Genomic DNA, 14,826 nt, shown 5'->3' with positions numbered 1-14,826 from the left:
AGTATGATGACATCGTGCTGAGCCTGACCTTCCATTGGCTTTATTTTGACTTCTGTAGTACATTTACTCTTCTTGCAAGTCATATTTTATTATCATTATTATTATTATTCGCGTGTGCAATGGATATAAAGTCTGTATAAATCATACAGATCAAGATAAATCACACCAAGACAATTTGAAATGTTTGGTTCAACGTTTCTCTCAAATAGGCTGACAAATGGTCAATGAGAATTTTTTGTGCACAAAAACATGCAAAATTACATAAACATATAGTGAGAAAATGTATTTTCTTCATAAAAATGGCTACATAACAGAATAATTGGCAACAATTTGAGTTAATCGTTGAGTCTCAGTAAATGCTGACTACAGATAGCTTTTTCAAATACTATTGTTTGTAAAATCTTTCCTTATGATTGCTATCATGTGAAGGTCTACTTGTCTTTTCGAACATAAACATCATCAATCAGTGATTACAAAGAATAACTGTTTCTACTGGTGGGGAAATTTATGGAAATAATAGTTGGTTGCATTGCAGGGGGACAGTCAGTGGGTTCAAAACCCCCTCCTCTATGGTTCTCCATCCAAAGCACCTCCCCTCGACCTATCTGGGTTATTCACTCACGTTTCTCTTTCTCACAAGGGCTACAGTGCAGTTTTCCATTCAGGGGAACATATCCCGTGACAATAACGGACTCCTCCAGGCACTCCAAGACATCTGAGGTATTTCTGCTTCTATATCCTTATTATTCACGCATGGTTTATAGGCATCAGTTTCAACGATGCGAATTTAATATGCAACGCGATTTAAATATTACATGTAGGAAGCAAAGAATTTAAGGGCGATTTTGAAGTTGGCTACTTTGCAAGTTTTAATTTGAAGGAAACATTCCTTCGTGACGTAACCCGGCGTTTCTCTCCTTACAGTTTGCTTACCGGCTCTCTCATTTAAAACGTAAATAAAACTATTATCCTGGTACATGACTGCATAGAAATACATTTTAAAGATGAGAAACGCTGTAAAGTTTAGAAACATGAAAAAGTAACTTTAAACAGTTGGTTAAAAACACTTTACGTGTCACTTCTTTAAATATCAATTTGGTATTCCTTAAAATAGACTAAACGCAACAAATACACTGATTATCAGCGGAATATTGGACGCCAGTCAATGTAATCGCGAAATCTCTCGTAAAGTAGGCTACAAACGCTTACTTTTTTTTTCTACCTACTGTTTTCTTCTTTTCTTTTCTTCACAAAGGATGCGCTCACGTGATGCTGCAATTTTAAACGTCATAATTAAAATAAATAAAAAATATTAAACGGTGTCCCTGTGTCTGACGTCAAGCGGGCGATGTAATTAATAATAATAATAATAATAATAATAATAATAAAGATGACTGTTGTCTTTTTTTCTTTGTTCGCGCCGCGTTTAGCGCCGCCCACATAAAAACTCCTCTAACTTTTCCTCTTTGATTTGCCAGACCTATTAAAATCAGATGAACTGTGAATTAAATGAATTAATCTATTATCATAATCATCATTTTATTAAACTGAAGACAAGCAGACGCCGTTCTGATGTTAAATAACATTTTAATTAGCAAATGCCTTTTTCAAAGCTACTTAAAATGCATGAGCAGTGTAATAGAACTCTATAAATGTATCTATGTATCTAGACTGCTGTTCCTCATTGATGTTTTTTTTTTCGTTCTCATCGCAATTAGACACGCCCACTTGAAAACTCCTCAAACTTTCCTTCTCAGACCTACTAGACCTGTCATCTTAGATGGTGTACTGTAATTTATTATCACAGTCTTCTCATTAAGCCAACTAAGCCTTTCATGTTAGCTAACAGTGTTAATTTTGGGAAATTACATTTTGTGTTTTTTATCAAAAAGCAGCTCACAGTAAAATAAAGTTATATATTATAATCAGCATAATAAAAGTCTGTGGAGGCATATCCAGTTTATGTTTGTTAAAGAATGTATTTATTAAGCAGTATACCCACTTTGCAGAGGTTTGACACAAATATATAATGCTGAAAAGAAAACTGTTGTTTTGCCACCCCCCTGAAGTTGAAACCAATTCCTTCCATGGTTTTAAGTCTTCTGAGGCCCATTATTTACCCTAAAAACTTATTTTTAATGAGCCAGTTGAGGACAAAACCAGGAGACCAGTCTTGGCCAAGAGTTGGTTATTTCTACAGGGAATGCACACTAAGATATTTGATAAAAAAACTCCATCATCGACCGTGGGGGATTTAATGGCTACATTTATGAGGGGGCACATTTGTTCATATGTTCACTGTATAAGCCAAATAGGCTAAGCAGTAAATGAAAGTAATGGTATTCATTCGTCTTCTCTTTTTTAGCCTTCAGCCCTGAAGTGCTCTTGGATCACAAGCTTGAAGTTTTGCGTCTGAAGAGCTCATTGGAAAGGAAGAGTTTTATTGTGGGTGAGGCACGTTTAAGGAGTCGCACAGCAGGGGCCAATGGGAGTGTGGAAGCTGGCCAAGGTGGTGCTCGGATGGACTGCGATTTGGTGGGCCACGGTCCATTCGGCGCAGGCGCAAGGAGACGGAGACATCCAGGCCAGTCGTTTCAATGGAAAACCTGAGGGGGAGGCGCAACTGAGGGTCCGTCGGAGAGGCCAGGAGTCCCTCAGGGGGTAAGACTTTTTTTTTTAGTCACGTCCTGCTCCTGTTCTCTGTCAGTTTCATTCTTGAAGTGGACATTCTAATGATTTAACCATATGAGGCCGAGGGTTTAACTCAACTTTTATTACCCAAAGTACAGTATATTCATTTGGGGGTTGGTATATCTCATTTTTTTAAACTTGAATTCAAAGCTAGCGTCATCTTTTTTAAATGCAGTAGATTATTTATGTTGCAACCTGTTTGGGTTACAGCCAAACTGGGTTGAAAGCACTATTGGTCCCGTTTGTGATAGAGCCAGCTGCAGAAGTGTTGTGAATCTACTGTGAAGGAATTTTAAGTACTGAGATGCCTCAGTATGTTGGTCATGACAACAGGAATGTCATTTCCTGCTGATAATTTAAGTCGTTGACAGATATCATTGTTTGGTTATCATAAATTCTATATATCTTCTAGACGAATGCATGGTGTTTTAGGTTTCTAGTTGGAAACTGAGGTAAACACACTTAAATGAGAGGAGTTATTGATATTATATGACATGATAGATATTTTTCCAAGCCTTCCAGTGCCTCAGCATCTGCATTCTTCTCCACAAAGCCAAAGCTGTGTATTTTTCAAATATTTGGGAAAACAATGGTTGTTTTGTGTTGTGCGGTCCTCATATGTTCAAAAAAGTTATTCCAAGTATCCTCTCATCTGTACTTGCTTATAATTCCTGTAATTCTTGGATCCTTATTTAATCAGGAAAGGGTCTTCTCAGCTAAGGTCTGAAACAAATCTAGCAATGTCAAACAGACACTTTGAGTCCATTAGATTAGGAATGTGGCCCAGTTGAAACTTGAAATTCAGAAACAAAAGCACAATTCTGTATGTGTACCCCATTTCCAGAAGTGGGACCAATAGTAGTTGACCTGTACTGTCCTCAAAAATTAGTTAACGGAACACTTTGGCCAATTTTCCAGGTAAACTAATAGGGAGTGCCTGATCCGGTCAGTGGAGCAGAACCATGTGGCACCGAGTCAACCGAAAAATGTGCCACAGTACCCTTTTGAGAGCCCATGCTAAACACAAACTAGCCCAAAGGGATGTAGGGACTGGCACGGTTTCCAGATTGTTTCCCGTCCAACAGTTCCCTTTGTAAAGGCGAAGTAAACGTAAAGACCCTTCTCACAAATGTTGTAGTCTTAAAGAAAGGTCTTATCACCACCAAGCACCATTTGTAATCATATTTAACATACAAAAACAGTGTAAGAACAGCCTTTAAAAAAGCACATTTGATCTGCTGTGGACCAATCAAGCCAAGTTATCCTGGCTCAGATGGTTTAAGAGAGCTGCATTAGGATTTGGAGCTGACTGGCTCTCCTTGCTAAGCATAATTTGGCCGTCAGATTGGAGGAGTCTGATCACATTGCATTTGGGGGCCCCTTAAATGAAGGTAAAGTCTGGGAGACTGCTGTAAAAGCAATGGTCTTGGGGTGAGAATATGATTATGTGGTTATCTATGCCAACCCTGATGAGTTTCACTCAGTACAAAGCCAGTAATATGGGGTAGACTAGCTTGGCAAGGGTTTTCCTTCATTTGCTTTACATGTCTCAGAGGCAATGTCAGCCCAACAAGACTCCAAAGATGGGCTCCAGTTCTCCCATAACGCTTGATGTTTGTATCCCCAGAGAGACTGATTTCTTAGTTTTGGATTTATAGACTTTTAACAGCTAAAAGTACATGCCAGTCAAAAGGGAAACAATCCTTCTTGGACCCTAAAGAGCTTGCTACATTACATTTTGTTTTGGAAATATTCTTTGTGGATATATATTTTTAAGTTTAAGAACAGAAAATTTACCTCTAGGCCAACTTAGTTTTAAGGGACTCCACAAAAAAAAACAACAACAGCAAAACCCCAAGAAAAGGAGTATGTTTATTGTCATTTCTTTTGGGTTTGTCATCTAACCAGTGGAAAGGAAGACAAATATCTGATAAGTGTGTCCTTATGTGTGCATAATAGCATGCCCAGAAATTCTTATCATCTTATCAAATGCACTCATTGCATTGTGCCAAAAAAAGAAAAAAACATAATTAACTGCTTTCTGTTGTTTATTCCCAATATCATCCATCACTCCAGAACTCTGAAGGGTCTTGTGGAGCAGCTAGTACAAGAAAGTGACAACATCCACACATGGGACTTGTGCAAATGCATGAAATAATTGGAGTTACTGTACCCTACCTCTTTTGTTGCATCAAAAGTGTGTATGTGTATAGTCTAGACGGCAGCGTGATTTGAATTCATTAGGGTCAAGGGCTTGAAACGGGCCCAGTTGGACAAGGAAAAGGCCAGAGTGATCCAGAGGCTTTACACATGGGATCTTTTTAATGTTAAAACAACTGTGCCATTAGCTCATTGGCTCTGGATTGGAGTTAGCAGCAATCTGGGGGGTGGGAGCAGATGCCTCTAAATTGACCTTTAACCTCTTTAGGAGTGGTTGTGCTATCTTTGTCTACTCCCTCTATCCTTCGTGAGAGCTCTTGTTAGGTTTTTATGACCTCACGGAGAACTGGCCTGAGGCATCCCTATCACAGTCTTGTCCTGACCTTTTACTGGAATTCAGTATGCGATGGGTTTTCAGGGCTCAAACATCATAAGTAAAGTGGACCCATTTTATCTGGAGATCTCTGGCAAAGCATTGCTTGCAAATCTCTGACCCAAGGGCTGCTAGACCCTGTAAATGAAAAAGAATTTGACCTGGAGAAGTGAAATGGATCGGTCCATCCAGCTGAAGGAGTCACATGATCGTTCCAGGTATTTGCCTTGTAGCAAATAACCCGTTACCAATTTATATCTCCTTTGAGGTGCGGGTTCATATTTGAGATGTTGGGTTTTGCTAATGTTCTTCATTTAGTAATGGTGAACACACCGTACTGCAACTAATACATTTACTAATCTGCAAATGGATTGTGTGTTTGAAATACTACTTTCTCCAAAGATACTTCATGACCACCCAAAGCAGTATTCCAGCTTAAAGAAGCGTGAACACACTGAAAAGCGTAGTATTTAAGAAAGAAGAGATTGGTTTACATTTAGGGATAACCTTCTTGGCATTAATCTGCACGAGTTTCAGACTTAATTTTTGATAAATAAGACTCTTTGGTCCCACTCTGCTGATAATTCATCATCTTCTGGCCTAATTTCCGCTGCTGCTTTTGTTTTCAGCAGCCCACCTCTCAACTCCCCAAACTTTTCACTTCCACTTGTTTTCTTTACCTCCCACTGATTCTTGCCCTTTCCCCAGCTTTTTCCGTTTTCGTGTTCCAACATCTAGCCTTCCATTAGCCTCTACTCTTTCTGGTCCTCCACATCTCTTTTGATTTTAGCTGTTAGCAGTTGTGTCATCTGGCAATGCAGCACAAAATCCATCAAAAGATTCAAACTACAGCTGGTCGTTCCCAGGTGACTGACATTTGTAAACATCTTGACTTGTAGAGGAAAGGAATGTATGTGTTTGTGCATAGAAAGACAGATGTACCTTATGTTTTAAAGGTCCATTTACGACAGGCTTAACTTGGTGCTGATAGAAATAAAACCGTTTTCGCAGTGAGGGTCCAGGTTTGATGGAGATCCTAAGGGCTTGTTGGAAATAAACTGGCAAAATGACATGTTCTAAGGCGATTCGCCTCCAGGCTGTCAGTTAACAGTTGGTTTTCTTGGATAAAGTCAAATACACAACACAGAGTCCCAAAACATGTTGCTGGGTTTGTTCACATTTAAGCAGAGAAATACTGAACTTTGGGCTTGTTCTAGTCATTAATCACATATGTCATGACTACACAGACACCTTTCTTTGGAAATAACTCTTAATGAAAAATATGGCAAAAACAGCTCATGTATGACTGCATTTGGGAAAGTAAGAGTAGCTTTAGTAAATATTTCTGTCCCAGGAAGTTTAGTTATGGTCCTACTCAAAACAAACTCTTATCATGTTGTTTCCCTGGAAAGTCCTTTGGGGCGATTGTATGCACTAAGCCATATTTATTACAAAGAGTCAGAAGGTCTTTGAGACTAGATTTTTCATTCCGGTGTGTGTTTCTGAGAAACGTTCATGAATAATATTTGGTTTCTGTAATTTAATGGACTTGTTTCCATTGTTTCAGGCCCAACGTATGTGGTTCCCGCTTCCACTCCTATTGTTGTCCAGGATGGAAAACGCTTCCTGGAGGAAACCAGTGTATAGTTCGTAAGTATCTGCAATATTTGTTTTTAAAATTGGATGCTGAAGTTGCCACTTACCCACTCAATAAACTCCTAATTTGCTGCTTATTAATATTTAGGTTATTTTTTGGTTTTGGGTAGGATTACGGATGTAGAATATGGTCATGTAGAATATGTGCCTTATAAGTACTATAAACAGCCAATATGTAAAAAATAAGCATGCTAATGAACTAATTAATAGAGAGAATTGGTTCCTAAACTTAAGTGTTAACCATTTAGCCTTAGGCTAACTCGAGGGTACGTCGGGGGAAATCAGCAACTCCTCAGTCCATTAATCGCTCTTTCTGGGGTTTGACCCCGAAACCTTTAACCACAACACAACCCCCAAGAGACAAAGACTTAAGCCCCTTTCACACTTCCATTCAGGCAAATACACGCGTAAAGTGTTCCGGCAATTGTTCCCGGGTCGCAAGATTTTGCACTTTCACACTGCCAGTGATTACCCGGGATATGTGCGTGCTTTCATACACAACCCGTAAAGATCCCGTAACGACACGTAACACCAGGGCGTGACGTGTAATGTACGAGTCGAAAACGTTAGGCATTTTATACTTTCACTGAAGCAAGCGAACGATCTCAGCATCAGCGTGGAAAGGGAGGAACTAACTGATCTCTGCATCATTACAGTTTGCACATATTTTTTTTGTCGCAAACGTTGATCTTCCTTCAAAACAGCCGGAAAAAGAGTCGGGCGATAACGCGCGTCATCACTTCGACACGGCATTATATCTGGCTTTTGTTCACACAGCGATCATCCCGGGTTGAACCCGGCAATGTTACTACGTCCCCGACCCGGGTTCAATGCCGGAATCAATCCCGGGACGTGGTTGCTTTCACACAGAAGGTGACCCGGCAATGTTCCGGCAATACGCCGGGTCCGACGTGCAGTGTGTAAGGGGCTTTAGACTTAATGTAGGCCCCGCTTACACTAGTGCGTTTTCATTTTAAAATGGTGTTTTAGAATTAAACCGATCTGCGTTTACACTGGTGTTTCAGCTACGTTTTTCAGAAACACATTTTCTTCATCTACACTACATAACCGAAAATGCATGTCACGTGACCATTCATGCACACTGGGCATGCATGTAAAAGTGTAAAAGATGAAGTCAGTTGCTAGTTACTGGCAGGTTCAACAATGAGCATGATGGCAAGGAAAAGCAAAGACGTCTTTGTGTAGACAGATGTTAAGGTGAAATTGTTACTCAAAATAACTAATTATTACAAGGTGGCCATAGTGGTCGAAAATGTTGATTGGAGTCATGCCAAAACTAAAACAGTGACATTCTCGACAGAGACTTGATACGGTTACACATCAAGGATATGCAAAGATTACATGGGCCATGCCATAGTTTGCGAATGTCTCACTTTTGGTCTGTTTACACTTAAATGCAGCCCCAGAGTTTTCAAACTAAAATGGGAACAGCAGCGTTTTCAAAAGTTTTTGAATGTGGAAAATGCTGCAAAAGTTACGTGTTTTAAAACGAAAACACACTAGTGTAAACGGGGCCTTAATTCCCAGAACCGGGTAATAACGCACATGCCAAACAGCAGTGTGCAACAACTAACTTTTCAAAATCAAATAGGCTACTGTTGTCACATGATGTCACTACATTGCATGGATTTTCATTGGGTCCTAAACTGCATACAGTTATTTATTCTTGAGTACTATCCACTTGTCCATATGCTAAAAGATCAAAATGTCTTCTCATGAATATTTCGTCTCTCCAGCGATCTGTAGGAACACGTGTGGGGATGGCTTTTGCTCGAGGCCTAATATGTGTACCTGCTCCAGTGGTCATCTTGCCCCTAGCTGCGGTGCGGCTGCAGGTGAGTTCAGTCATCACGATATTAAGTTGTCACCCATATTAATAGCAAACTCCCTGGGCTGTATGAAAAACACATTATGACTAGTTCATAGTTTCTTTTTTCTTTTTGGTGCTTTCATTCAAAGGCATAGTTTAGAAAAGGAGGAACTGGATAAGAAATGACTCCTAGCAATGTTTGGAGCATGTGCGCTAACCGCTAGGGCACAGCTTTGACTGTAGGTGTGTTTTCATAATAATTCTCTCTACCATTCTTGCTTTGTGGTTGAAGGGCTTGTCATCATTTTGAACTTTTCCTTGACATTTCCAGTGATTTATTTGGTTGAGAGTTGAAATTGAGCAGAGATACGCCCAGCTGGAAATACTGTGAAATTGCTCTGACAATGTATAGTGTTTCATCCATTGAATCATTAGCTAATGTGAAGCCAGGAGTGTTTTTTTGTTGTTGTTGAGATATGTTAAATTTGGGACCGCACATCCATTGGTGAAACCTTGCACCGGGCATTTATTTATTTTTTTTACTAATTGACAAACATGATTTATTTAGTTTAGATGGTGCTGGGAATATTAATGACTGCATGTTGGTGACTCCTGGATGAGGTGTTTAGCATTAGCACAGGTTTCTCTTACTGCACTTGCTCTCTGCCAGTATAGTCCAGCCTTTATTCAGCAAATGCCCGGAATATGCGGTCATAGACAAATAAACCCAAATGCACCAAACCATAGGGTTCGATCTCGTAAGCTGTAAAAACAGAGTCAATTTATTCGGCAATGAGAAATTGACCATCTAGTTTGGCTGCCAATCCTCTGACTGTTTGAAAACAAATGCTAAACATATGCTTGTACTCTGTTTTGGCAGCCTAATGAGATTTGTGAGATTGGTAATGCTGTCATTACGCCTACCAGACCGCATACCGTCTACAGTGGTTGGGAGTGGCCACATTTATGAGTCAGCTATGAATCTGCAATTACTCCATAAATAACAAGACGCAACACGGATGCTAGCCATAGCCATTAGCTTCCAAAACATTGCAGCTGTGCTCAAGATACTGTAACGCTAACCTCTTTTCTTCATCATTAATGTATGATTACCATGCCCCTAAATTTATTATGTTAGGCCATCAGCAGTGTTATTTTAGAATCATTAATGTACTATTAAAGTATTTGTAAATTTTTGTATCTTATCCAATTTAGTTTAACTTTTAGTAATTTTGTTGTGTTTTAATCATTTTTATTGGTTTTTCTAACACATTACACTTGTTAACACTAGTTAACTACATTAGTCAACGAGAACTAACAATAACAAAATTAAAACTTAATGGAACTGAGCTGATGTGAACCAGTTAGTTTATTGTATTGCAAATATTAAATATTATTAATCATTTTAGTGTTACATAATAATCCTGGTCAGTAGTTCTTAAGAGGAATTTCTGGATTTGTAATAGAGCGCAGAACAAGAACTAGCGCTCCCTGCTACAATTTAAGAAATGATTCGTTTTCATCTTAAACCCCATCATGTCTCGTTGGTGAACCTGACGTCGACAGGCCACGGATCTCCAATCCACACTAAGCCGTGAGAAAGAAACGGCCATAAAGGACCTCTGTTTCTCGGCCTCGTTCATGTTTCTTGCCGTCAACGTAGCTTGTAAAAAACGGACAGATGTGACTGCTGCAGACAGAGGTGCATTGTGGGGTGGTGGACCTCGGGGAGCCCCTTTTGCATGTGTGTGTTGGCGTGTGTCTCAGCACGTGCAGCTCACTTAGCATGGATCAGCGAATGAACCACCTGTAGGGGGCCGTCAGCAGGTCTAGCCAATGAAATGAAGTCATTTCCTGTGCTTTAGGAAAACACGGCCCATGCTCAAACATTTACAGGCCTTGCTGTTGAAAGCATGCCATCAGTGAAAAAACAAAAAGCACTCATGTTTGATCTCGATCCAGCAGCCTTTTTCATGTGAAATCAGACAGAAATCTGAATTTTATTTTATTTTTTACAAAAAAAGAGGTTTAGTTTAGTTTAGTCTTTTAAAAGTTTTGTTTTAAAGGATTAGATTATGGCAGGCAGAGATGAAAGGAATAAACTAATAACTGTTACATATTTTTTTTGTCTGGGATAAGTAGTAGCTTGAATTATATTAGGGCTGAAGCGTAATGGCACGATGCCTTTGTTTAGACAGTACCAAAGAGTTTGGCGAGAGCAACGTTTTGATGCAACCGATTGGGAACATGAATCTTTTGAAAAACTCCCATCTGAAATGATTCATTGTGCTTATGTCAGCTAAATGCAATTTTAAATCACAATGTTTTCATATACAAACTCTCCTGAAAATTCTTCTCTAAGTGACTTTGTCTGTGCCAAGAGAATTCCTATTTCGTGAAAATTGGTGGAAAGTTAATCTACTTGTCCAAAAAAAATGTCTGGTAGAATTGCTCTTACCACAATTGTGAATTGGCAATTGGTTATATTGGAAACACAAAAAGTATAAAAATTAAAGGTCTTTCTCAAATGCATACTGTTAGTATGAATAAATAAAATAAATAGTGAGAGGGAGATACAGTAAACTTAAATGTATACCCATGTTAAGGCATTCATACAGTTACCTATGCAAAGATGAATAATATAGCAATATAAAAAATGTAAGGCTGTGTAATACAGCAAAAAAAAAAAAATTATATATATATATTATAATTTTCATTATTTCTGCATTTCTTATGTTAATACATGAAAAATGCCACATGGGAACTTTTACTTGCTTTTACTTGATTTTTCAAAGTTGTAAATGAAGATTATTGGATCCTATTTCAGTCTTTCTACTTTAAATTTTCACGTTTAAATTAGTGTGTTACTTGCTGTTTCTCTGTAATTATTTTTTAGATATTTATTTAAGCAATTTCTGAGTGTTTAAAAGGAAATTCCACCGCACTCTTGGTGCAATTCATCACAGAGGCAACAATATTCATAGTGTACAATGCCAAGTTTATTAGAAAACATTTTGAACTATTTCCTTGAAATTAATCAATTAATTTTTGTAATAAAAGAATGTTTCTGACTGAATTTTATAGTGTTATTCCCAGATAATAGAGTTACTTTTCGCTGCATGCATGGTTCATTGTTAGACTGAGTACAATTGAGCGCTCTAGACGAATTATAATCACCTCTCTTGTCTCTGTACAGTCCAGTCCTGTAGCGTCAGATGCATGAATGGAGGGGTCTGTAATGAAGATGCCTGCTCTTGTCAGAACGGCTACACAGGAACTCACTGTGGACAGCGTAAGTGAATTTTTCTTTTCAGAACGTCCAGACATCTCCACATAGCTGCCCAGACACACACAACAATAGATGATTTTACAAGAGTTTGGCTTACAGACACAAAAGATCTTAGAATGTGTTTAAATCCAACTATATATCTCTCTAAATATTTAAAGTTTTATTTGTATATACATATTTTTTTAATTCACTGATCTTTTAATGAAGCACAGAGAACTTTCTAAACATCCCAAAGAACCATATAGCAACTCAAAAACCCTATTTGCATGTTTTTTTTTTAATTATCTAGGATAAAACATAATAATTCTCTCATTGAAATTGACTCTCATCTTTCTGTAGCCGTGTGTGAGAGTGGATGTCAAAATGGTGGTCGTTGTATTGGACCCAACAGATGTGCCTGTGTCTACGGTTTTACTGGACCGCAGTGTGAAAGAGGTAAGCCACTGCTACGCTTCCAAAATTCATATTTCCTCCAGTCTTAATTGTGTTGACGTCTGTGAGGATGTGCGGTTTGTTTACCGTCTCAGGCCTGCTTCAAGAATGTGGTAACACTGTGTCAATGTGACCCAGAAATGCTCCAAAGAGAAATGTACATACTTTAGATTTGAGGCAGTGTGCTTCCCCCTTCGCTGTAGCTGGTGTGAAATTAATGCTACAGTTTACATTGTGGCCACGTCTCTCAGAGCAGGAACAATGAGGTTATCTGGGGTGAAAAAAAAAGACGAAAGCCTCCCTCACGGGTGCACGAGACGTTCTGTCACAGGTGAAATACTTGGCTGGAGTTATGAGAAAATGACAGACTGAAAGGACCGTAAAGGCATCTCCCATCAGGCCGTGTGAATTGTGAGATAGAAGCGCCCCAAGCACACTTTTTTCAGTGCCCCACCCTCCTGCGTCTGGTTCTCTGTGTGACCCCACCCCTTCAAGAAGCCCCCTTGTGCAATCGTTGACCGGTTCCCTTTGAAAACCCAACGCAGGGAGGTGTAAAAGTTTGGGAGACATCTGGCAGTAGATAAAATAGGGTGGAAATGACAAGAGAACAATTCTGTGTGGAGCCGTACACTTTTCTGACAGGAAAGGGTGGTGGTGGTGGGTGATAGAGGGTGTTCTCCAAGAAATGGAGACCCCAGCTGTGTATACAGAGCCAGGCCTGAACTAGGACAAACAATCTCTTTACATGGAGAGCACCATCCAAAGGACACCAGCTGCCCCCCCCGGTATCTCCATTCTGGGCCACCCGACCAGAGCCATTCAGTCCAGACTCTCGTCTCCGAAACTCCCCAGACTTACCCTCAAGGTCCTTGCTTGTAGATTGTTAAAATGTCACACTAAGCATTTAGTCATTTCACACTTAAAGAGTAGAGATAGACTCTTTATTTAGCCTGTCTCAGGCATGCCTGTTTATCATCAAGTGCCTGGATTTCACACAGTTGATGAATTTCCAAAAGATGATCCAGTTTTGCAGATGTCAGTCTCTCTATTTGGTTCTTCTTCTTCTTCTTCTTCTTCCTCTTCAAAAAAAAGCCAGAACCGTCTTCCAAGAAAGAGGTAGTAACAAAGAAATTGGATCCTGAAAAGACTGAAGTACAATAGTTGGCTAGTTGGCAATAGTTGTCTGCAGAAGAGTTGGGCACGGTTTATAGGGGGAGTTAAGTGCGTTAACGGTAAGAATGGTGTTAGCCCAATCTAATTAGTTTTCCGTTAGCCACGTGTACTCTGTGTTATCGCTTTACCATGGCCCACACCATAAAAGGTACGTGTAATACTCATTCACAGTTGAGGGTTGACTTTCCTCAAGGTCTTGGGTCACTATTAAATTTGAGTTCAATAGCATCAATTACCACGGTTTTAGCACAGATGGCATTGCTTTTTTGTGTGGTGCAATGGATTCTAGAGAAAAGGGTTTTCCGAGCAATGAAATGTGACTAATCCTCCTGTAACCACAAGAGAATGAATGAATGAAAGGACTGAGGCTCACTGGACTCATTGTGGACTGGCTCATTTGGGAGTCATTAAAGTGTTGAAACCTTGGCTTGCTGGATGTGTATGACAGAGATAAGATGTGAAGAGATTGCCGGTCTTATTTAGCCATACTCTAAATCACTGAGCAGTAAAAGAGTTTGTTGATCTGTCTGAAATTCTTCAAAGCCTTTCACAGGAATGCTTGAGCGTCTAATGTTTCCTTTCTACCCCCTCTTTTTCTTCAAACCTATGTGAATGAACTTCTGCTTCTCCCCAAGTGAAAACACATTTCTTATTTGGGAGTGTACTCTGATAAAACTGAAATAGGTGACAACAAAGCGAGCAACTATTCCCAGTCATTGAGTCTTGAGCACGTTTTTGGCTGTGCTTGGAGTTTCCAAATGCAGTTGGTCCCTATGGCTTAATGTTCCAGACTAGATTTTCTTATCTTTGGCTGATTTTTTTATTTTTTAGAAGGTCTTTCATGGCAGTTTACTTCCTTTTGTTCCATTAGCACAGAGGATGATTAAAAACAGGCCAAGTCATTGGAGTGTGAAGAAAGCTGGAATTCCTCCTGCCAAATTATTCTGCCGGCTCAATCTTTGGATAAGTGTGAATGCCACACATCAGTCACCTTCTGAGGCACTGTTTTTCTCCAACTTGCCCCATGATTCATGATAATATACGCTGCTGAATAGTTGGCAGAAGTCGCTGGCAGGGAAACACTGTGGTGACTAAACGGAAAGTAGAGGTGAGTGAGCGTTTGGCAGGATAGGGTGTAGGTGAATGGTTTTGATCTGACAAGCCACTCGAACTGTAATCAAGGCGAAATTACTTCCGAATGTTGTCTGCATCACAGACACA

At 39.5% G+C, this 14,826-nt stretch overlaps 1 protein-coding gene across 1 annotated transcript in view; it reads left to right on the top strand.

The window, feature by feature from the left end:
- The first annotated feature begins 583 nt into the window (after nucleotides 1-583).
- LOC113099091 (fibrillin-2-like) overlaps nucleotides 584-14,826 on the top strand; it is a 66,868-nt gene continuing 52,625 nt past the window's right edge. The window contains exons 1-6 of the mRNA XM_026264168.1: nucleotides 584-720; nucleotides 2,366-2,661; nucleotides 6,792-6,874; nucleotides 8,638-8,736; nucleotides 11,908-12,003; nucleotides 12,340-12,435. Of these exons, the coding sequence (XP_026119953.1) occupies nucleotides 2,486-2,661; nucleotides 6,792-6,874; nucleotides 8,638-8,736; nucleotides 11,908-12,003; nucleotides 12,340-12,435 (550 nt within the window). The 5' untranslated portion in view covers nucleotides 584-720; nucleotides 2,366-2,485. The remainder of the gene's footprint in view (nucleotides 721-2,365; nucleotides 2,662-6,791; nucleotides 6,875-8,637; nucleotides 8,737-11,907; nucleotides 12,004-12,339; nucleotides 12,436-14,826) is intronic.

Source organism: Carassius auratus, unplaced genomic scaffold (genome assembly GCF_003368295.1).
Source record: "Carassius auratus strain Wakin unplaced genomic scaffold, ASM336829v1 scaf_tig00216860, whole genome shotgun sequence".
NCBI classification, from domain to species: Eukaryota; Metazoa; Chordata; class Actinopteri; order Cypriniformes; family Cyprinidae; genus Carassius; species Carassius auratus.
The sequence above is the reverse complement of the archived record's forward strand: the minus strand, read 5'-3'. Positions and strand labels throughout refer to the sequence as shown.